At 26.0% G+C, this 27,202-nt stretch overlaps 1 protein-coding gene across 1 annotated transcript in view; it reads right to left on the bottom strand.

Moving 5' to 3' along the window:
- Window positions 1-2,990: 2,990 nt before the first annotated feature.
- Window positions 2,991-27,202, bottom strand: part of LOC113561263 — a 55,657-nt gene continuing 31,445 nt past the window's right edge. The window contains exons 2-5 of the mRNA XM_026967581.1: window positions 7,777-7,877; window positions 5,790-5,931; window positions 3,534-3,668; window positions 2,991-3,431 (exon numbers count right to left, since the gene is read on the bottom strand). Of these exons, the coding sequence (XP_026823382.1) occupies window positions 3,208-3,431; window positions 3,534-3,668; window positions 5,790-5,931; window positions 7,777-7,877 (602 nt within the window). The 3' untranslated portion in view covers window positions 2,991-3,207. The remainder of the gene's footprint in view (window positions 3,432-3,533; window positions 3,669-5,789; window positions 5,932-7,776; window positions 7,878-27,202) is intronic.

The raw sequence follows: 27,202 nt of genomic DNA, 5'->3' as shown, positions 1-27,202 counted from the left end.
TTTAGGTTAAATCATATTTCGGTTGAGTGTAATTAGACTTTGGTGAGGTACTTCGCTTGTGGGAAAATTGGACCAGGTTGGATGTAGCTCTTCTGTGTACATCTGGTGTTTTTTTGTGTTAAAGAAGAGTGTATAAAGAAAATCTCTATTAGGGATTTTCGGTATCGAAATTAGTTCAAGTAAGGATTTTTTTACATAAATATTTTTATATTGTAATAAAATCTATTAAGCTACTTATAACAAACTTTCAACCGGATATTTCCCTCTTTCCGTTCCAACGTTGGTAGTTTTAAACAAACGTAGGGTATATTTTTCTATAGTACCCCGTACTCCTGTAGACTGTAGTAGTGATTTTTTACGTCTAATATGTACATAATATTTTCAATAATTATAAACTACCACTACACGATGTTTTAGATATATATATATAGTTTTAGCTACACCGCGGCTATCGAGGTCTAATATATTACTGGTATGTTTCATTATATTGTCATGTGCTTAAATTCCTTATAGAATTCACTCCCTATGGGGCCCAAACTTATGATTGTTGCTGATCCATAAGTTAGGTTGTAAAAGCAACAAAACTTTACTTATTTACGCACTTATTTACAAAAAAAAAAAAAAAACAACGAATGATAAATTAGAAGACAATTTAATTGATGCATCCTCGCTATTTTAATAACAGCAGTATAATCAAGGCAAATAATTAGATTATAATGTAATAATATTTATTGAAACATTTAACATAAAATAATTATAGTAGGGTGCTAATTGATAAATGATATAATTATTCAGATTATACACACACATTATAATATTATATCCTTAATTTCAGTAAGTAAAGTACCTACTTATTACATTATTTTTTTAAATTTGAAACACTATATGATATCTTAATGTAGATATGTTTTATGAAATTGATGTATACAAATCTAAGTATACAGGTATATGAGGTACTTAAATTATAATTTAGTATAATATAATTATAATGATAGTAGTTTCTAATTATTTAACAATATTTAATGAGAATAAGTATACAAATGTATGTTTAACGAAAGAGTTATAAATTTATTTAAAAAAAATTAAATTAGATCGTAAAAAAATGTATTTTTGCAAGAGAGAAGTTATGTATGCACCTAGTTATAAAGGTTTTTTACAATAGTATATTTTACTTAAGACTTTTTTATCCGAATGAAATTTTTAATTATTTAAGTATACATTTGTAATCACGAATAACACTAATAAGGATGTCTACATTTAAATAACTTATATAACTATATATGTAATAAAAAATAAAATCGTTGTACTACTTATATGTAATATAATAATAATGGTATACACAGTGCACAATTAAAAAAAAAACCAAAATCATACGCTTATATTTTATAAAATAAAAAATAATAATTATATTGTAAAACACATATATATATAATACTTACTAATAAACGATATAAAATGTATTTATAAGTTTAAACTTAAAAATATTTAAATAATTCATAATGAATACTCGTTGTAGTAGCCAGTTACTATCTTTTGTATGAAAATTCACATATGTAAAAATAAAAATATATATACATACATTTGGGTCATAAAATACAGCTAGTAGCAATAGTTACTATAGGAATTTATATTATCATAGTTTTATTTTATGATAATATTGTGGTCTGTTGACGTGGTCGAGATGAGTTATTGCATTATTGTGATAGGGCAGAAAGACCAAGTTATTCAAGATAAATATATAGTATAATAATATATGTATGGCACCTACCTATAATATAACTATTGAATATTTGAATGCGGGGCAATCCTGGAAAATTTTGAAGCCAAATATCACATGAATGTAAAGTGAAATTTAACGGGATAATCATAATAATGATCATTTTTTAAACTAAGAATAATAAAACAAAAGATTTTCCATGAAACGGAATAATAAAAAAATTTGTAATGGTAATTATTCCGAAAAATGACTGCTCTAAAGAACAGATCTTTATATTCGCCGCACGAAGAGCATAACTACCGGTCGCGCATCTAAAATCACTTGGTCAACTATGCCGTTCGTCATAGTAGGTGGTGGATGGAAGTTTGTAAAACCAACCAGAAGTCGACTGCGCGTAACGGATGCAAAATCAGCCGCTCTAAACGTGCGGCGAGTATAATGTTTTATGCACCTCCTTATATTGATCTATAGGCTATAGCTAACATATTATACTTATTTTTAGTTTCAATACAATATGTTTATATGAAATGGACAAAAAAGCAAAATTAGAATAACGCATTATATATAGGTCTTAAATTATTATTATTACATAATGTCTACGACATAATAATACTATGTCTGAACCGTATTATACGACGATATCCTAAGCGAATTGGTCTTTCTATCACATACCGTGTATTGAAAATTAAAATGGTATAATATTTTTATTGACTTAAAATTGCCATTATTATTTTTATGGATGTGAAATAAAAAAGAACCCGTAAAAATATAACACCGTTAACCAAATCATTTTTACAAAATTGCAAATTCTGCAAGATGAAGGGTACAGCGCAGGAGATCATTATTTTCGATATTCAGTTTAAAATGTACCTGTTACGCGATATACCGCAACTACTATAATAGGGAATAATAGTGCGTATATGGTATCATTATATGTTAAATATACAATATTGTTGTATATTTTATTGAACAAAAAGTAGCAAGATGTCGACAAGCACTGTTTGTGATTATTTTGTTTGAATTTTCAAATAAAAACGGACAAATTACAGTTATATATTCTTTCTGTCATTCGGTATTATTAATGGCAAAACCACGAATTTCGAAGGCGGACATAGTATCCACATGAGGGTATTCTTATGCTTAAACGGTCACAGCTCGTATTTTTATTTAATGAGGATTTCTTACTAATTAATTTGTAATTAAAAAAAGACAATTGTTCACTGTAAAAAATTAAATACTAATAAAAAGAAACTATGATGTAAATGTATGTATAAACTCAAATCAAAAATTATAAAACGAAAAAACATAACTATTTAATTAATAATATGGGAATAATATAATAATAATTATTACTATTACATTTTTGGCGGGCATTACAATGGTAGTAATATTATAGCTGTTTTAATCAAACAAATCGCATATTGATCGTAAAAGACACATCATTTAATATACATAAAATTTTCTCTTTCTAGCTCTCTTGTCCATTTCCATCAAACGACGTTGACGGCAAACATGTCCATATTGAAATTGCCGTTGTTCTGTTCGCCATTATTGTTGCCGTAGAATTCCGGTTCGGAGGTATCCTCGTCGCTTAACGAATTCAACGTAATACAGTCCTTTGGGCTGCATGCGATCTGCGAGTTTTGGCCGCACTGGCATTCCAAACAGGATCCCGCGTCCCTCGGTAAAATGCTACCGGGCTTATATCTAACTCCTGCGTTTGAAATAAATTCGATATTAATAACAACAGATAATAAATTGTTATTTGATCAGAACGATTTGATTTCGCGATAAATTGTTGCGGTATATACATTACCCATAACGAGACAAAATGCCTCGGTGTCTTCGTTGGGTGTCACGGTGGTTGTCTGCAAAACGTCTGAGGGACTCGAGTGAGGTACAAAGTTTGTTGATTTCGAACTCGCATCGGTTTCGAATGTAGTCAATATTACTGAAAAATATTAAATTTTTCGACGTAAAAATATTGTTCAGATTAAAGTGAGGCGTATACAAAGCTATATGTATATACATTTCTCTTGACAATAAAGTGTCAAACGTAAATCATCTTTGAAAATCTTTAAATTACTTATACATTGTTTCTAATAGGGTTAGAAGAGATAGAGAGTAGCAATATTATGCAAGACGTAATACGTATATTATTCTGTTTTAATGATTAATGGCTTTTAAATAGTTCGATATTGTGGTTACAGCTATATACATGGATAATGTCGATCATAATATACTGTAAGTAGGAATTACTTTCCTGATGCTTTATTTGTATATCTACTTAATTTATACATATAAATATATAATTATATAAAAGATTTGTAACTCTAATACTGACTTAATTATAGGGAATAATTATTTTGAATATAGCGTAAAATATGGAAGCGAATGATCAAACTCACGAAGAGGTGTGATGAGCGTTATTTTATTCTTTCGATAACAAAACTTGGTAGATTATAAGTTGATTCTAGTTCTATTGTAAATAATTATAAAATGAAACTTTTTAATTTTAAATAATGTAAGTACACTTAATACATTCATGTTAATTAAAAAAATATACGTATTTATTACATAATTGTTAAAGCACTTTGAGAATGGTAATGTTACAATGAAAATTGTCGGTAATATCCATATAATATAATATGTCTTTTAAAATCGAGAATTTCTAAAATTTACAGTATCATTGTACTATAATAGAATGGACATGAAATGAGAAAGAAAAAAGAATGATTTTGTTCGAGATGAAATTGTCATTAATATAAGTATTATTATATCTTTAACTGTATTCTCTATCTGCACAGTCATTGGTAAAAACACTTCAACTTATAATACTACATATAGTCGGTTATGGATATTATGTAATACGCCAAACTGCATATTATTTACCAGTTACCCCTTTAGCTACGGATCTCGGTGCACCATACGCGCACGTCCGTGCACTATATATACCTACTAGAAAACGATAGAGAATTACAATACAAAAAATTTAAATCCCTTTAATATATGCACACAGTTATCATTATCATCGCTACATTATTTACATGTACAATAATGACGGGTTTTTTTTAAAAATGTTTTTTCCCCATACACCGAGCTTTTGTTCTGTCTGATTATTTATTGTCTTTAGGTTAGTGTTTTACCGTGCTCGTGTACACATATACTCCTAGGTGTATAGGATTGTTTTAACTCGTAAATATTGCAAATGTCAAGCTGTTATATTTATATGCCTTTACTGTAAACACAAAAGCTTTGGTAAAAACGTTAAAAAAAAGAACGGACAGGACACGGATATGGAGACTGCCGCTTTGCTCACCACCGTGTACCTAATCCGTACACATATGTTGTAGTGTTGTATAATATTTATATACATATTATGAATTTGAAAGTAATAATAAATCACTGCGCATTACGAAAACGATGCCGCGTTGAGCTCGATTTACTAGTATAGTAGTAGGTATATGTATATATATAGTGTTAACAGTGCTTGTAAAAAGAATTTACTTATTTGTATGTACTTCTAAAGGTTTTCGAAACGTATTGGTATAAAATTTAAAGTTATAACAGTTATAACTAATGAGTAATGTTCGAAAGTTATATGACAACTGACAAAATATAGTTGGCATAGAAAACAATTCACATAGTAGGTCTTTAAAGAAAATAAAATATTTAAAACTGAGGCTTTTGAATATCTTAATAACACTGCAGTATAATATTATACTGATATGATGGTTAAGCGTGAGTTTAATAATGCGAACGTCAAAAAATGAAGAACAAGCAAAAACTACAGCTATTTTTTTTAGTTCTATTGAATTGTACACTGTGCGCTTATAAAGGTATACGATAAATAGGTATACGTATGATTGTATGTATGTGATAAATTATAATGTCAAATAGTCATCCAATAATAGATTATTTGTAAATTGTTTGTTTTTTTTTTTTAATTGAAAACAGACATGAATCCTACATTTATATAGCCGTTTTACGTATAGGTATGAATATATATTATATATATATGTTCATTTAGACCACACACATATTGAAATAACTTTCTATTGTTATATATTACTGTTTGTCGTGGACGTGGATTGCGGTTCGCCGTCGAACTCTTCGATCATTGTGTCTGCAGGAGCTGTGTCGTCGCATTGCCAATAGCAAAATATTTGACCGTCGATGCAAATGCATGCTTTACAGTGGTCGGTAAACAGTATCTGTTAAACGTAAATACAATCATTGTTATACAATATGTATATAATATTTGTACATTGAACGGACAGTTTTTTTTATTGAATACGTAATGTAAAATAATTAAATTTAAAAAACTGACTATTCAAGATGATCTATATTATTGTGACTAAATGCTATAGCGTATAATATAAGTACCCATAAATGTTACTTTAGAAATTCAAATGGAAACCTATATTCTTTTTTTACAATCATAATGTGAAGAATTTTTATCGTAAAAATTGAAATTTGGAGTAGTACATAAGTTTTGACTTTAGAGTTATAGATAGTTTAGATAAGTGGAGTGGAGTAGTGCAGGGATACCCCGCAAATGTTGTCCTATGCTTCATCTTCACTCACCTAAACTTTAAATATTTATAACTGATAAACTACTCCGCCGAATTTCAATTTTTATGTAAAAAAATATTCCGAAAAATATTGTATTTCAGAATATAAAATTAAAAATATGTGTTGTCTTTTTATTTGAAAATTATAGCAATAAAAATATAAAAAAATTGTTTTATATTGATTGAAAAATATGAAAAAAAAATATTTTCAAAAATTTTAATAGATTTTGAAATAATGAGTATTGTTCGATAAAAGAATCACTCTGTATATTATATTACATGCTGAATCTATGATCGTCTTTGCACGTAACATTACATTTATATTTATGCTCGCATATGTAATTTAATTATTTAATATTAATATAATATTATGTATTTTATGTAAATAGTATGGTTTAATTGTTTAATACCATAATACCATAAAAACCTCATAGCAGTCCAAGCCCTTTGATTACTCGATCAATTTATATATTGGATAGGAGGGTGAGGTAAAACAATTTACCGCACATGTATAATAATTTTATAGAGGATCAATAAATAATAAAGCTAAAGACGACGGATGTCCGCATCGCTACAGCCTGCAGTCATTTTAATTTAAATAGTTTGACACGCTAATTTTGCATGTATAATTAGTGGAATTCATTGAGATGAGGTATGATGTCCGAGAATCAGAGAAGGAAATTTGAAAATGATTAGGTAAAACCGAGTATTGGTATATAGTCAATTTAGAAATTGTTAATTTACAGAATGCCTGCGGTCGTTCAAGGGTGCAGCCTCGATCCGGTTGGCAACGGCCAATGGTATTATAGTTTAGTGCCGGGCGTATATACATAACAAACACGATATTATATATTATAATATAGGAATTGATAAAGGCACTACAAGGGCCTTATAGTAGTTAGAGAGTTGGGAGACTTGAGCTGCCCCAAAAACAATATAGGTATATGATTCACCCAAAATGATTGGAAAACCAGAGCTATGCCTACGCCTATTTTGGTAATATTAAATCGAAAACCAATCAAAGTATTATGCACTATACCTAGCATTTATTTTTTCGTAAAACATTATCCTTATACTATTCCAACATTGATATATGGCATTATAGTCATAGATTATATGTAGTATCTTTACCCACCGCTGTATATTAAATTATAATATTGTATACCTTATACGCGAAAGTTAACAACGCATGATGTTTTATGTATAAAACCCATCTATGTATACATAAAGGCATACGAAAAGCGGATATATCATTAATTGCGCAAAGGTATACACTGTGGCAGGTGTGTATAAAACGAATAGGATAAAGTACCTATAATAATATACCTATTGTATAGTTCAGTTAAAGTATTATTTAAGTTCGTACGCACATCGAATCAAAAATAATATATATTCTACGTTTTTCTGCGAACGGCTGTGCAGCATCGTAGTTATACTTATAATTAATTTACAGCTGTAATAAAATGTTAAAATTGCACACTGTACCTTTTGACTGTGATTATAAAGCACTCCTGAAACTTTACACTGTTTTGTCCCTAGTGGATTGGAGAACACGGCGTCGTTTAAGTTTCGTATGTTGTAAGGAGCTGAAAAACGGATAATATTAAATTAATTAAAAACAGTAAGTTTATAACAATAAATTAAGTAACAATATTTCTACGACAAATAATTAAAATATTTTATCCCGTAGTGCACCGGGCACACTATTACAAGCATTAGATTAATGACAAAAATAATTTGGAGGGACAAAGGTTGACTACCGCCAAACCCCATAAGGCGACGGTCATTATATTATTTGGTGTCACCCTCTATTATTACGCATACGCAGCGCAAACAGTACCACTCTCAATGTATTTTGTGTTCTGCATATAATTTAAACTAAGTTTGGATAATTATAATTTATTTTTGTCTTGTGTATTGCATACGATTATTTTAAGTAAAATTTCCGCAAAAGGCATACATATATTTTAAAATAGGTATTGAAGTATTGTACGATGATTGTAAGTCACAACTGTACGATCAAAATAATAGTCCCTATAGGTACTCAGGAAAAAAACAAAAAAATAATTTCCAAAACAAAATTGTACCAAAATTATATGCGTTTTTTTGGTATTTTTTATTATGAGTATAATATTAATAACTATTTGGGCTTAGTTTCGAATCATCACCATCAAATAATTAAATTATTTAATTACATGTCATGTTAATTATAGGTGTAGTAGGCGTGAAAAACAATTTCGTATAAAATGTATTTGGTATATCAAGCTATGTCAAAGTTGGATGTCGAGATGGTGGTTTCTGTACTTTCTAAGAGGTTGGTAATGGTTAGTAAACTTTTGTAGGTATTTGTAATTTGAACATTGCAAAGTTAAACACTTGTGTGATGTATGTATTGTAATTATAAAACACTATGGAAAAAATGCAAATATTTGTCATTTAAGCAATTGCTTTGCTTCCCTTGGTGCTAAGTACAGTTACAGCGGTGCTATGTATTATAATTACAAATTTGAAAGCTATGATATTGTAATAAAATATATTGTTATTAGAAATTTGAACTTGTTAAACATAAACATCAAAAAATATTGTTTTATTATTATTTTTGAACTAAAAATGAGTTATATATGGCTGTTATAAGAATATTTTTAGTACTCAAAGAGTGTTAATAAAAAAATATCATTGTAATAATTAAATGCTAGGAATTCGAAAAAATATGCCTTTTGATATTTGACTTATTTCTTTTAGAAAGAATTTTCTTACTAAAAACATTTTAGCAGGAATGATTAGTATAAAGTTTAAAATTTTTAGAAGAGTAGTATGTTTTTATTTCGTAAACTCCGTAAAATTAAAATATTTATATTTAAATCAAATAAACTTAAAAAGAAAATTTATTTATGAAATAACACGGGGATTTAAAACAAAAATGTATTAAAGACGTTGAGTGATTGAGTGAATATATTTCTTAACTTGAAAGCTTCTGTGATAAATTATCGTATTATTATTCTTAGTAGAGCTTGGCTTAATTTAAAATGGTCAAGATTTTAAAAAAAATGCGCATAAAAGAATTTTAAATCCACAGATAATTAGGATAAACGAATAATCAAATTTTTTGACAAGCGTACAAATTTATAATATAAATTACACTGTTGATTTGTTATAAATTAATCTGACTTGCAAATATATTTTCGAGGAAATTATAAAATGACTTCGAGTGTAATTTAATAAAAAGTAAAAAAAAAATTAACAAGATTAAAAACAAATTTAGACTATCATAATTAAATTCAATCATAAATTACTGTTTCATAAAATTGTTTTTTGTGTTTATGGTCTATCGGATATTGTCAATCAAAAATATTGTTAAATAAAATTGAAAATCTTCACAGAAAATATAGACTAAATATATAACTTTTAAGTCAAACATGATTTTATTTTGTTTGTATAATATTGTACAAACGATAATATATATGATATGTATAAGAACTATATTATACACTTTGATATTGCTTCTTTGCAGGTGATCAAATAGCTTTCGATATTTTTAGATCTAGAGCAGAAAGTGGATTTTATTGGTTGTACAATTATGTGTATTTTTTATTATTCTTTATTTTTGTGTATGTTATTATGCTTTAGAACGGAAAATTTACTTTAATCTCCTTTTTGATAGAAAATTTGATACAGTTGGTATTTTGAGTTGATGGAAAACCAGTTAAATCTCCACATTTTTCTTGATAAATGAGAAAAATTAACAAAAAACAGTGGATAAATGAAAATATTTATTCAATAACATTTTTTGACAAAATCAATTTTATTAATTTGTTGCAGTACACAAAGAAACAACCGATCATTAGGCATAAGAGTATTAGAATTATTATATTATAATTAACAATGATATGTTATAGTACAATAAGTTTGTTAATCCAAATAACTTACTGATTAGTGATTACAAAATATATATAGGTAATAAAATAAATTGAATTGAGAAATAATGATGTTTTGGGGTGTACGAGTATTCCCCCCTCATTCAGATACACTACTGATAGGCATCATTAACAATTGTTTAAATATTATTCTACGGAGTTTCGTCTCGTGAGTGGTGAGTGACATTTATAGTATCTACTATCTGCGATAGATATATCAAATTCTTTTAATTTTTTGTTATATTTATTACTCGTATTTTTCCATTTTTTTTTTTTTATTATATTATCATGATGAATAATAATTAATTATTTTATTTTTTGCTATATAAATTTGTTAATTGAAACACTAGTCAATAAAATATTACAAACATTGCAAGAAGTAACAATTTTTCAAAATGCCATGACTCACAAACGCGTGTAGTTACAATTACAAAAAAATTTGATTTTATGAAGTATTTCTATTGTATATATATATTAAATAGGTTTGTTTAATGACACGATTGGTAAAAACCATTTGAAATTTCGAACGCAATTTATAAAAAAAAATGTACTATAGTGCCAGAAATATCAGATTATTGATTAATCTGTCGCGAGGGAGTGAAAAACGGCTGATCTGATTTCCTCGAGAGTTAATTTCAAGTTGAGCGCAATTCATTTGGTGTATATATATACGCCGGTCAGTCTGACCTATTCTATTTGAAGTCAACGCATTCGTATTTGTCCAGATGACCGCCAGGGTGTCTGGTTTGTCTGGTACAGGGCCGGACTGGGTAAGGTCGGCCCATTGTCTCAAATATAATAGCAGCCCTACTTTCTCTGACCATGTGCATATTTAGTTAAATATAACATAATTAATATATAACTTAATTAAATGCACATATAGTATATAAATAATTAATTAAACCCAATAAGTATAAAATTTCATGATAAAAGTTTTAATAAAAGCGATGAAGAATTTTTTATAATTTCTAAGACATCTTGGAAATCAACCTCCTCCAAAACTATTTTTTCTGCTGAAATCATCATAAAGGTCTCTAATCGTTCTTGGTTTAATGAGGAGCGTAATCTATTTTTATTATTTTCAGAGTGCTAAATGCACGTTCACAATTAACTTGACTATAATACACAAATTATGTATTATATAAAGAGGTAATTATTTTTACTACATTACACTTATTACGTTGGTCAATTTCCGTGTTTTAAATTAAAATAATATACGTGATAGTATTATATTCTATCTATAAATGATGAAAATTATGAATGTGATCACATTATTTACTCCTTAGGTATCCACGCATACTTTTGTGTAATAAAACTATATTTTGTTAGTATATTTTAGAATGTTGATATTTACATTTTCATAATATTAAATAACACTGATAATAATGAATGCAAAATGTAAAAATAAATAAATAATATTCATATAATTATTTTGCTTCATAATATAAGATTTAGATTGAAGATGTTCATTAAAAAATAATATTTAAAATAAATCTAAAACTTAGTTATAAAAATTAGATTTTTTTTTTAAAAGTAGTATTGTAGTAAATAATATGAGTAATGAGTAAACCAACTTTAAGTTTTGTAATTATGTAAAATCATTATTTTCAAAAAAAATAATTGAATGCAATGATTGTTGACTTTCGAATTATTGATATCTGCTAAACATGAAATGATCATCTTGTATGTATACACGCAACTGATATTAGTCACGGACCAGTAAAGGGTTTAAACGCTTTACGATATTTATACTACTATACTGTAGCACGTTTAGTTACTATGTAATCTATATACTTATAAATTATAATAGCTATACCGTTACTCCTTAATTTCCATATATATATATATCAGTTGTTGAATATATTGTCGAAATATTTTATGTCATTTGGAACAAAAGTAACTAAATATATAAAATAAGTAATTGTATATTAGTATTCAGTATACCTACTACCTTATACCAATATATCATTTTCATTTAGTCGGCCTTTATCGAGAATGTACATTAATGAGATGTTGGCGATATAAAGGCGAAATTTGGTGGTGATTGTAATTAACTTTTTTTCCCCAAGACGAAAACTGTCTAAAAGGAAATCGACTTCTAGAAAAAAGAATACCCGTACAAAGAGGTGAATAATAAAATCTAATATACCATGTAGGTTTTTCACTCAGTTTAGTTCGGTTAAACACACATAGGCGATAAACTTGAAGCTTTTAACTTACATGGTTATAGTGTATACCTATGATAATATTTATGTACCTCAGCGCATAGTTCGCTGATGGTAATAGATTTTTGTACGTTCCTTGTTTCAATGTTTCCATAACGACATATGATTTTAAACGTTGTCGGAGGGCGAATAAAGCCGACGTTAATATTGTGATAATAATATGTACAAGTGACAAGCAAAAGACAAACAGAAGTTGTTTATCTTATTCATCAATAAACAGGAGATTAAAATGTTATACATATATAAATTATTAATTGTCTTTTGTACACTGTCGGACATCATAATTAATAAATAAAAAAAAAAATTAATTTCATTCATGTACATCAGCTTACAATAAGTGTAACCAACTATATAATATATATATATATATATTATAAGTGATATTACATAAGACATAATATTGTAACGCGTTATGTCATTAAACTTTCAAGAACCCGTTCAAATTGTATTTCGGATATAATTTTTTTTCTTATTATTACGCTCGGTCAAAATGTTATAGATTACACAAGAGTTTAATGTTATCTATTGTATAATTCATAGATAATGCTTACATTGCTTTAATAAAAGCCTTAAATGTTAGGATGCGTTCAGTATTTGCGTCAAAATTGATTAATAAATCTTCAGCTGGCGTTTTCTTTTACTCCTAGAGATTATGGCGGGTTTATAATACCATATTCCAGAGTAAGAGATGCAAAATGTATATCAGTATTTTTTTTTTTTTTGACGTAGATCGATTACTATAAGAATAATATTATTATTTCTAGTTAAAGCGGATTAGACATCGGACGAATATAATGGACATTTCGTTTTGATACTTTATTTTTTTCCTATAACAAAATTTGAAATTACGTTATAAATGTTATATAAAAATACTTTACACTTTTTAATATAACCACAAATAATAAATCATTCATCATATATACTGTTAAATTATTATATGTAGGAGAACCTCCGGAATATTTTGTTATTATTCAATATACATATAACAGAACGTACCGCATTCATAATATTCACATATATTATTATAATTTATTAATGATTCGGTCGAGGTTTTGTCGATCAATTGTTTTAATGACGAATATTGATAAATTTAAAATTACTAGTAATATTACTAATTGTTACTAATTGTATTGCAGTGATCAGGTTGGATAGGCAGCTAGCCGGCATACCTCGTCGTAATATAATATACACATTCATCAAATATTATTCAAACCGTCTACTATCTAGTTTCATAAACGTTAATTACTACCTTTGATAAATTATTTACCTATACATATATATATATATATATGTGTGTGTGTGTGTGTGTGATGGCAATCAATAAGAAGGACTTTTACGATTCCAAACGTTAGATAATTAAAAATTATATCCGAGAAACTCAATATGTTATAGCCATAAAACCTACGAGGATTTAATTATATATGATCCGGAGAATTCATTAATGTGTATGAAATGTATAGTATCAATATTTAATACGTACACGTATAGTCCTGTACAGACGCCAATATATTCATGCTCGATAACGTTACACGTAGGGATGAACCGATACTAGGGCTGATACTCGATATCGGTTTTATCGGTTGAGTGGGTTATTTTGTAATACATATTTGATTGGGTACCGAAAAAAGAAGTAAATGTACCACCAGTATATACAATAATATGACCACAATCATAAATTAATAGAGTAATTTATTATTTTTGATTTCACGGATATCGATTTACGGGATAGGTATTATTGTAATATATCGGTCCACGGTTTTCGCCTGAAATTGAAAAATATTGTTCTTAAAGATATCGGTATAAAGTAGTATTATTGGCCCATCCCTAGTTACGCGTGTACAACATTTATGCAGCCCAACAGGACGACAAAAAACTATGAAATGCGTATAGTAAAGGCTATAATAATTTATTATACAGTCACTAGTGTATAGGTATACTAATAAAATCTATTACTTAATTAATTGAACGCATATACGTTACTATACTCGTGGAATCGTGGATGGCAATGGCAATTTTTTCATTGGAATTTCGTTTAGGTACAAAACGGCCGCAAATAAAACACGTTTTACACTAATATGATTTACTTCGAATGAATAAACGAACCAATGGGTATTTTCTGATTTAGTAATAGTGCTACAGCATTTGTAGTATTAAATATTATATTATAATGGTTATGTTTCCCGCCGAGAGATTTTTGTTTTAGGAGTTACAACTCATCCCCCGGCGAGCAGTATATTATTATAAATTTAAAACGGGCATATATAAAAAAAAAAAAGGTTACGGTAAATATTTTTGGAAGAAAAGTGAGTGATAAACCTATTTTTGTGGATCTGCAGGTTAAGCTAAAAGCTTGGGCATTATGTGCTAATGCTAATCCTTTATTTCGTTGAATTAAATTATATTCTACTGATATAAATATACTGAGTGGACATTGAATATTATATTATACGACATACGACATACGTAATATGTATATGTAAATGCATATACATGGTAATTCCACAAGCACACTGTTTTTTCTTCTTCAATAATGCATTTATTTAAAATCTGTTTTTTGCCATTTTTAAATATATAAAGATCCCATTCTAAAATGCTCGATATTTTTGTGTTATTTAAGAGGTATCCTGTGAAGATAAAAACTTTTGTTTTTTAAATGAAAAACAACTTTTCAACTGTGAATTATTTAGCGGACAACTTACTACAAAACGTTTGATGTATTAAAATTACAATTCGAATAAGTAATTTGAGTAATTAACTTTGCGTATTAAGGATAATAAGTCCATAATAATGGGATTGAAAGATATGGTTATATGGTAATTTATATTAATCTACTAATATATATTTTTTTTCAGTTTTGAACAGACCACGCCGTGGGAACTGCTTTAGCATTGCTTCCAGGGCGCCGCAATCTACTAATATTTATAATTTATAAAAATGATTCAAGGATAGGTACTCAATACTAGATTCGACATTACATTTATTTTATATTTTAAAAAAACCATTTTTAAAGACTATTAATTTAGTAAGTACAAACACTTTAATAATTGAGAAATTATCAGTTAGAATTTTGAATTAGGTAGGTCAACATTTTTTTTTAAAAAAATGATCCACTAAATAATGTACATTAAAATGAAAGGTTTTCATTAAAAAAATAAGCTTGTGTTGCCGCAAGACATGCTTAAGTAGTAAAAAAAAAAATAAATAAATAAATAAACAAGAATTGAAAAATATGGTCAATATTAGAATATTCAAATATTCTAAAAACCAAAATTTGAATAAATTAATTATAAAATGAAACATTTTGGATGATTATGTTTGTTGAACTATTCTGTATATTATATAATAAGTAATTCTACTATATATACAATAATAATGTTTGTTTTAGTCGAAAAAATTTATATTGAATAATACAATTTTATCAATATAAAAGTTAAATCGATCCTAATATATTTTATTATTGATGATCGAAATATTACAATAAAAGTATAGTACCAATAGTGGTTATTTAATATTTTTCTAAACCATTTCTAATGTTTGTGCACTATAAAGTTATATATATATATGTTCCGCAAAAATGAAAAACATAACATTTTTTTAAAAGAAATATTAATGCATATATTGACGTTGTTGACATATTTCTATACTAAAATACTAGTATATTAAAGTACCTATAAAGGTATATGAATAAATAACGCTATTGAAATGATGTAATTCTGTATATCTGTACATGATATGGACAATATATTGTATCATTTAAACATTTTTCATGTTTTTTGGCAGCATATTATAATGATATAAAATATTATAAATTATTTTATGGTATTAAAGAAAAAAATTACTACAGTTTAAAAATAAAGCTTATTTAAAATAAATAAATACATTTTATTAAAATTTCACAAAAAAATTCATACTTGTATATTTCATGAAAATTTAAAACACTATCTATATTAAGTACGTGGATTTTCTTAAAAAATATTTTTTAAAAAAAATATCAACTTTTATTTTTTTTTAAGATATTTCTTTTGATCAAAAACCAATTTGTTGTTGTTAATAATAATGATGGTGAAGTTATGAAAACAAATATACGCTGTTTGGGCTGTTTGGTTTAAGTGGTTCTTGTTGAATCTTTATTTACCACCCCATAAACTCATATAGTGATTGATTGAAAACAAAAAATAAAAAGTTTCGTAATTTATATAAATGAAAAACAAAACTTTTCGTTCTGATTCGAAATTATACAACCTATATTAGCTTTTATAATACATGATGGGACATGGGAGCCATTAATGTTTTTCAATAACATACAGACAAACCAAAAATACGGTATCCCGTCCTGTACATATGACATATGATCAAAGTTTAAAATCATAAACATAATATGTTACAATTTATTAGTATGACTGTGCACACGCCACACATATTTTCAAAAATATTTCGTAACTGAAATAACAATACTGATAACCAGTAATATGTTATGCAATAACCGAAAGGAAACGCGTATACTTTCAGTATTTTCGTTCATCAATCATAAATAAAATTCAACCATATATTTTTAATAAACAGCGATATTATGGTTTCTTATTATTTGGCTTAGTGTAGAAGACAAAACAATTATTGCACTTGTACAATTTACTTATTTCTCGTGGAATAATAATCATAGTGCTATAAAGGAGTTATGCGGCGAAATTATATGAACGAAATCTGAATTATTATTACCCCACTAATATAAAACAAGAACAATGCTTGAGGTTTCCATAAATTTAAACAACAAAAAAGGGTGGTGAGTTGTTTTTGGCTCAGTTTTTATTGTGAAATAAATGATGGTAGTATGATTATGATAATTTTTTCGTTTTCAATGCGAATATAAGAGTAGGTTAATACTTCTACATCGGTTTGTTTTTAAGTTGAAGATATTACAGCAATGATGGATCGAAAAAATAAAACAAACATAAATATTACGCAGAGAAAAAATAAGTAGAGGTAATTCAGTAATTGTTTCAACTTAAAACACCTTTTTTGATTTAAATGGATTTATGAAAAAAACTTATAGTTTGTAGTGTTTGTTGTAATATTTATTACAATTTGTGTTGACTTATATTACTTGTAATGCATTTCATCATTTTCCAAATGGTGGGTATATAATTCGATGATTATATTATGATATTAGTATTACTAATATCATGTTAATGTCGATCATATTATATCAATGAAAATCAAAAAAACCTCATTAAAACATATTAATATATATATATTTGTATACATCTGAGATGTGTACAAAAGAATAGAGATCATAAATCACTGCATATTCACTCACAAACGAATTAAAGCAATTAGAAATACTAAGATGCATTATTATTTATTTTAACGTTTTATGAATATTTGAGACACTATACATATGTATAGTTAACCCTTTTATAGGAGCCAGTTATTATTGTCTTGATTTTTTTCTGTTCTGCTATAGGAACACTTGAAATAACGTAGTTCAAAGAAATAACTTAATAAAAACTTTGGTTCTGTTTTTCATTATTATTTATTACAATTCATTTACGTTTACATTCATTTCTCGGGAATGTTAAATAAATGAAAATATTTTTGTTTTAATTTGAATATATTTAAAAACAAAAACTTGATTTAAAATCGCATTGTACATTAGTTTTTATTTATATTTTAGTAATTCAGACGAAATTTGTATACTTTCCAAGTATTATAGTAAAATATTTTTTTTATACCGTTAAATGTTATATGTAATGCTGAATGGGTATTTTTATTTGCAATATTTATTTTATACAAAACTTGCATATTGCTAATATTTATCATGTTTTAGTAAATGGGTTTTAGCTTATTGAATTGTTTTTTTTTTTGAAAGAAAAAAAATAATTTTGAAAACAATTATTTGTAAATCTTTTAAATATTTATTTTATGATGCCTCTTATAATAATTGAAAATACTTTAATAAGTTTCAGAATATAATATGTATTTACCTTTGTTATCCTTAAAATTATTATATTAAAATAGTTTTTATTACCTCGTAAGTATTATATTTAAAACAAAATATTATACTAAAAATAATGATTGTTTAAATATTTATGTATAGGTTCTCTTTCTAGTAACTTTAAAAATAAAATTTTAATTTCACTGACCCAGAAATATTCAACTTTTAATAAATATGATGAATCACATCAATAAAGTACTGTCATATATTGAATAGTCTCTTCAGAGAGTTAAAGTTGTAATATCTGTAACGATATTTTTGTGTATTACACCTTATACGTATACTGTATAGTTAAGTTGAGTGGATATTTCACACGGGGTTTGAGGATTCAGCCTACTTGGCTGGTAGTTTATTTGATTTTAATTTCAAAGAACCGATTGAGGTAGGTTTATTATAAGTGGTATCGAAGGTAGTTTACTTTTTTGAAAATTTAGATATTCCAAAATTAATTATACTATATTAATATACTAATGTTTAATTGATTTATTATAAAAAGTACCTAATATAGGCAATTATAATAATATTATATTTACATCAGTACATTATTTAATAATTTATTAAATATTATTTAATATTTAATAATTTTAATTTTTTAATTATAGGAACAGTATGTTATACAAAATATTTTTACGTATTAAAATTTTTAATTTCTTGATTGGTAAAAAATTTTTGAAAATATAATACAAGATTCTTAATAAGTCAAAATAATATTTTTCAAATTAGAATTTTGACAAAATTAATTTTAAATTAAAAACTAATAAATGTTTATATTATTTCTTACATATTTATAATATAATTTTCATAATAGTTTGAATCTTTTTGAATTATTTATAGACACTTGACATTTTAAATATTTTTTAGATTACTTTAATGGTAACATTAATAGTCACGAAATATTCTTAGTGGTCTAGACTGGTTTGTCAGATCACCGTCGCTCAGAATCGTTTTTTTGTATACAGTGATACATCTTTTAATTCAAATTTAACACATATATTACATTATTACAATAACCTAATCAACACTTACTATATAGCAGAGTAGTACCCACTTGCCCTACTTTATTTTATTAATATAAAAAAATGTACATAATAAACAAACTATTAGTAATAAATAATAATAATTATATAGTAAGCACATACAATACAAACATAAAAAGGACTACAATGATTAATAATCAATATGTTTGTGTCTAAATAGTGTCTTTTTCAGTATCGATGTATATAGTATATAAAAAACATTCCGGTAGTCCACTAATTTACTAATTGGATTTTTGGATGATTACCTATATTATCTATGTCAGTGCCAGTGACTTAATCGGTGGTCCATAGATTTAGTTTGATTATTTCGCAAATTGAATGGAAACATCAAAAAATATGATTAAAATTATTTTAATATTTTTTTTTTTTTATTAAAATAAAATGTGTAAATGTTCTATTTTCACTCAAATATACTTTATTCAAATATATCATTTTGTATATGTGTTCAGAATTGTAATGTTTATTATTTATCATTAGATTTTACGGATTAAAATTATAAATATAATTTATTAAATTTATTGTATAAATTTGAAATCAACTGTCTAAAATAACTAATGTGGAATAAAGTCCTATCATTTTTTATGTAATAAAAATATGCAATTCTAATAAGAAAAATAAAAACCACTATTATAGAATTAATGAAATATACTTCCTCCTTGTAAAACTGTAAGGTCATACAAAATGTGAAAATTAATTTGAGTGATTTTTTAATGAGTTTGGGTTATCTATTAAATTTAGTTAAAAATTACAGTGAAGTTCATTTTAACGAGAGTATCTGAGCAAATTAATTTAACGAAAAATGTTAATCATTGTTAGTATAATATAATCACAATATCCATAGTAAATTATGTTGAATATTGGTACTTGGCTGTATAAATATTAATTCTAAAGAATTTGTTTTTTAATAATAAATATTTAAACATTTGGGACTGTTAAGAAAAATGTTTATTACTTTTCCTCGTTTGTGATTACTTTGGGTACCTAGTGAAAGGTCACGGAAATGCGATTTATTTGTACAAGGTTCTTTTGTGTTAAAAGTACTTGACTCTGGTACACTCGAAAGGTCTAGAAACAAAAAAAAAATCGTCAAAATGAATAAGACGCATTTTCCAGTACTGTGCACATTGATAAGGTTATACTACATGTTTTCGGACCCATGATCATCCGTCACATTTGACTCGTTCAACCGTAATATATTTGATAGTGTTAACGCCAACAGTTCTAGCCAAGTCAGTTGGAAAATGCAATTTGCCAAAAACAGAGTCCTCCAGGCCATCCAATCTTCTATAAATTCTTTTCCATCTAGTCAATCATTGATGTCATTTTCAGTTGATTTGTGTGCGCGTGCAAATCAAAATCTTATACATATATAATACATATATATGCATATATGCAATATGCATAACGAAAAATCAATAGCGAACAATAGTATATTGATTGTGGACGTAAACATTTGTATTCAAATTGTCAGTAAATCAAAAAAAAAAAAAATTATTTTGTGTGTTGCTTATTTTTTTTTTCTATCAATCGATCGTGTACTCGTTTAATGTATTCCTTATAAGTACTGTGTGGGCATAATATGTAATAATTAAATAATTAGATGGACTGTAGTTTTATTTATATGACCTAAACGGTGGTTGATGCTAAAAACGTGTTTAAATACAATCCAGGATCACACAATTTTAACTCTTCTTAATTCACGCTTTACGCTATAAAACGTTTACTCTAAAAATATTTACACTAATACTATATTATAAAATTATCAAAATCCACTCATTTCAAATCTTTCTCCCAGTATTTAATAACCGTAGTTCAAAATTTAATTGGTTATGCGATCTTTTGAATAATTAAATCAAGACAATATAAGAACGTCTATAAAAATAACGTCGCTATTCACAAATGATTACTCGGTAAACGAAACATCTAATTATATATCTAATATTACTTACATTGTTATTATAATAATATTTAATAAAACACTTTATTTATTTTGGTTTTCAGGAACGTACATTTGCTATTTCAGTTAAATGTATAACGAAGGTTGCGGAAACGAAGTAAATATATTCTTGTTTTTTTTTTTTTTGTATCACTACTGCGATGGTCTTATTTCCTCGTCAATTTCATCTTATCTGCGATTTCTATTGTTGGAATAATACACGCTGTCTTTCTGATTTTTTTTTACACACTTAGGAATTCGGAGTATAGATCTTTTTTTACACATCAGCTGCAGAATATATTATACAATTTCTCCATGCATTAAACATGAATTTCCCCTTTAAATGTTTACATTGGTCGTGCTTCAGTCGGTAGCGGTAACACGTTGCAGTGCACGATGAAACGAGTAAAGGCATCCGTCTTCGTTTATAGATCTAACGTGACACAAATTGGCTCGTTTAGTCGATATATTGTAACTAAATATTGAACAGAAATTATTTTTTTTTCATTAGCAACAATTGGTAAAAAAAAACCGATGATTTTCAGAAAAATAGTTTTTAGCAGTTATATGAATAAAAATGTTTAAAAAAGTCTTACAATATTTATTTTATTTTTATTTTTTATAATTATATATTAATGGATTTGACAGTACATTGGCGAGTTATAAATTATTTAAGTTTAATGTTTTTATAAATTTCACAACAATTCTAGCTATATTAATATAACATAAGATCATCTTATGAAAGATCTTGCATTAAATTTTTAAGTTAACGATAAAAATTGAAAATTAGACGAATTTTAACTCAAAAATAATTATTTTTTGCAATTTTATTAAAAACTGAATTTTAAACACTTATAAAAAAAGTTCTGACTATGTATTTTCAATATTTTTAATTGCTAAAATCACATTTTATCAGGAATCTTGTAATACATTTTAATTTTTAATATTTTCAGTTTTTTAATTAAGTATTTTTACTGCTCCAAAAGATGATGACGAACATAAAAAAAAATGGTTTAAAACTATTGATTCGTTAAAAATCTAAATCCACAAAAGTGGAATACTTGACTGATAATTCAGTAAAACTACATCAAGAAGAAGGTAAAATTCATGTGTAGTTTATAAAAGGAAATAAAATCTAATTATAATAACATTAAGTTATTGCTTGAAAAAATTTAATTAAAAAGTATAATATTAATTTTTTTTCGTAAGATTTAAATTATAATATTAACTATGGTTTAATAATTAGATTCCAAGACAACGCAACGGTTAGAAATTTAGTAAGGTAGGCAGTAGGTACTTATAATTGCAATTATTAAAAATTGTATTTAAAGATATTACAAAAGGGTGTATAATTACTATCATGTGAATTATTTTATTAATGTTAAAACAAAATTTTCAAAGGGTTTTTTTCGAAAACATCAATTTATCAAATCATATAAATTTTAACTTTTTTAATACTATAAAATCAATACAATTGATCTGCATATCAAATTTAAATATGAATTGTAGTTATATTTTGGTGACCTTTAACAAAGAAGTATTCAGTTAAAACTGTAATGTAATTATTATCTATTTACTTAAATTGGCTGTTATCGTTTTCTAAGAAACTCAAATATTTTTTTATTAATCTTGTTTCAAATTTTGATAAACTAAAAATCTAGGCTTTAACTCTCTAATATATATTAATAAATAATAGCATTTAATAATTATATAAATATTTATATATTAGAGAGTTTAAGTTTAGATTTTTGGTGTATTGAAATTTAAAACAAGATAAATAAAAATATTCGAGTTTCTTAGAAAACGACGACAGCTAATTTAATTAAATAGATAATAATTAAATAATCAAATTATTAAATTTCATTAAATATTAAAATATTAATGTTTAAGTTTTAAAGTTTAGATAGAAAATGTGGTGTAGATGAATACATATAATATATAAAATACATATATTTTAGTCAGGCTCCAACGAGGATACAAAATATAATATAGATATAGCATTCTGTGTAAAAAAATAACGACGCATATGTTTTCTTGTAAAGTTTGTCTAAATTTTTATTTTCATATTAAACAGTAATCACACGTATATAGTAGTTTTAAAAATTGTATTATGTTTACTATGCATAAATTGATAAATTAATAAAATTTGAATTTTATAAAAATCTCTTGAATACGAAACAATAAAAAACAAATTTAATTAACACTAACTTAAAATTAATCATTCCTACAGGCTGTAATATATAAGTACAATCTAAAACGCGAAACAATTCATTGATAGTTTTAAATTTTAATCGAATCGTATTTATGATCCCTAACTGATGTATATTTAATTTATTATTTATAAATATATAACAATTTGGTTTTATTTAATCCAATATTACAAAATATCGTTCATTATATTTGATTGTACCATTTGTATTTATACTATGATATTATTTTATTTGTATCTATATAATATATTTATATATAATTATGCACGTATACATTAGAACATTATAACTGATTAAAAATAGTTAAATTCAATAAGTCATAAACGGTACTAAATTATAAATATAATTATTATACTCTGTAATAATAGAATAATTATTGGTTTTTAATTGAATTAATGGGACGAGAATATATTACTAAAATAATCTTCATGAAAGTTCTATTCGGTGAAAATGTATCTATCTAAAAGTTTTCGCTAGTGCTGTAATAGAACAAATTACCATAAAAATTATACGTTGGCATAGAAATTTCTTTTACGATTGATTGTTAAGTAATATACATAATTATATAACAAATGTAATCATTAAAGAATATACATGACAAATGGTGTTCCAACGAATTCGAGCATAAAAAAAAAAAAAACATGGTCCCGTTTTATTGCTGAACCATAAAAATAGAAATAAAACCTTACGTCTTCGAATAAAACACAGTGGGGTAACCATTATGTTTCAATATTTTGTTTATGTTTTATTTTTTTAAACTGTAAACACGTATATGAACTTTAGAAGAAATTATAGGTGTGTGTGAGTGTTGGTCAAATACATTTTTTTAACCTATCTTGTCGATAAATTATATTTTTTATAATTTTTTTAAAAACCATCTAAAAGCAGACACATTTGTTATAATCAAATGAATTTTATAGGATCAAGAAAGTTGTTAATTAAAGATTTCTACATAATAGTAGAGATCGTTGAGCTTTGGAAAACAAGTATTAGGTATGCAACGTGTCAACGTATAATATTAATATACAAATAAAAATTATTTGAAAACTGAACTTTTCGTTACGATATTTCAAATAAATTTATTATAAATTAAAAAATATTATTTAATACTAATAGTTATGATAAATAAAATTATATTATTTTTATGACGTATTAAATTAATTTGAAATACTTTAAGAAAAAGTTTAATTTTCAATTCAATCGTGATCATTTTTGGGTTAATTAAGAGGTTCATTTAGAATCGTTTTTTGATTGCCACATGATACAGTCATTATATTTAAAATCATAGAAAAATTAATTAATAATAATTAGTAACATAATACATGGTTATTCTTTACTGCTGGCACAAGAGTGGTCTTGTCTCATCAGACAATAGATTTTTGATTTTATAGATTCTGAGATGAACGATGAATGAATTGGTTTTACAACGACGTTGTGTGTGTATATGTATATTTTTAAAGACTTCTTACATTTGCATGTTTTTTTGTAGTGGTCGTAGATTATTCTAAGTTATAAATTTGTTTTATGCAATTTTTGGAAAAGAGTATATTTGTGCATGTTTTGCATTTTTTAAATTTGTATGTACCTACGTAAAATTATCGAAAAAAACCATACTAGGGAAAAATTCAAAAATATTTTTTTTTAATAAATTAAGGTCGTATCTGACTCGTATATCTGTTTACGATAGTTTCTTTGTCGCTTAAGTAACAACCTTTTTATCGAAAATTGTATAGTTGTGGTAAACCCTAATGACATCTAGATTCTAAATTGTACGACGATAAGCAGTACGTGTTCACGTTAATCACGGTTAACTGATTGCACATCACACGTTTACGTTATTTCTTGTTTGCTCAGGATATATTATGCCAGTTTTTTTTATAAACTTTAATCAATTTGTTATTTTTCACGATTTTTATTATGTACCTACCTAATTTTTAATTTTTTTTTATAATTATAATATGCGTTTTCAAAAACAAAATAAAGAATTAGCGGCATATTTAAGCATATTTTTATGATTTTGACTCCATATTTCGATAATTTTAAGTGCAACAAGTCTCGAATCCTAAATATAACTATTAAACAAAAAATAAAGATTTTAATTATAAAGTCGTTATTCAAAAACATGTATTTGTAGAGTGATTTGAGACTTTACTTTAGTTGCATTTATTATTATTTGCAATTATTGATATGTAGAAGAACTAGATAGCGAACTGCATATTACATTTCTATAGAGACGTTGAAGTCGTGCAGCCATATGATACAAGGCAATGTTTACAAAATAACTCAATAGATGATATAACTATACGGCTATACCGACAATAATACAAATAACAAATTTCTTTTCATAGTTTTGTATAATACCAGAATTTTGTTAACATTGCCCTGTTAGCATATGACTGTCGACTTCAATATTATAAAGTTGATTATTTAGTTGTTCTATTTGTTTATGTTTGTAATACACCATAAGATTTTAAAAATATTAACATTAATCTTAAGGTATTTATACCACGATTCTATTTACACCGTTGTACCACACTTCGGTATTTATACTTATAAGTTATAAGTTAATGACAACTAGTAATATTATATGAAATAGTATAATACATGTGATTTTTTTTTTTTGGAAAATTGATTTAATCTATAGTTGTACTAATATAAATATGAATTTCTAATTTGTATTATAATTATTTTAAAATAATATATCCTTATATACACATAGGCGGAAAGGCCGTCTTCGCCCAGAATCGATTTTCGGATACAATTAATTATTATTGAATTAAAATTTAATATATACATCACGGTGACTTATTCATTACTCAACAATACCTACACAAAAAGCCTACTATACAGCAGAGTGAATTTTCTTTTCATTTTTTTTTTAAACTATAACTGTGCTTTAGGTATATAAACATGTTCAGGAAAATAAGGTGACCGTAGCGAAGGTAGGTTTTTGACGATCACAAACTAAGACTGTGCGTCAGGTATATTTGGGTTATAAAAATGACGCTTTGGAACTAGCCTTCCTAGTTGTTAAATGTGCCCTAAGAGAGATATAGAGAATGAGAAAGAGAACATATAAACAATAAAGAGCAAATGCTAACAGTTTTCTACCCATATATTGTCTACGCAGTTCGACGTAGTTTGTGGTTGGTAAAATAGGTAGGTACTTCGTCTACTGTGTTTCGTATATTAGACCTTAGGGATTTAAGATGATGGACAAAAATAGCGTAGGTTGACAGTGTAAAAATATATCTAGTATAAAGTTCTATATCAGAGACAACAAAAATAAAACAAAAAAAGTCCGTTGTGTAATGTGTTACTCACGCAATTGATTTTCTCTTTTACATACATATACACACACACATAAATCTATAAATAATATATTCATAAAGCGAATGAATATTAAACATAAGTCGCACATATATGATATGTGTATATCATCGGTAAAAAAAGGTTATACGATATGGACGATTTTAAAAAAATTGTAATTATTTCGTTGTTTTTTAATTCAATTTTTCAGAGTATGCAGTTAATTTAGTATAATATATTTATCAAACATGTCACGTGTTAAATAATTATGCGTAACTACATATAACT

The sequence above is a fragment of the Rhopalosiphum maidis genome, chromosome 1 (genome assembly GCF_003676215.2).
Source record: "Rhopalosiphum maidis isolate BTI-1 chromosome 1, ASM367621v3, whole genome shotgun sequence".
NCBI lineage: Eukaryota > Metazoa > Arthropoda > Insecta > Hemiptera > Aphididae > Rhopalosiphum > Rhopalosiphum maidis.
This window is presented reverse-complemented; position numbering and strand designations above follow the sequence as displayed.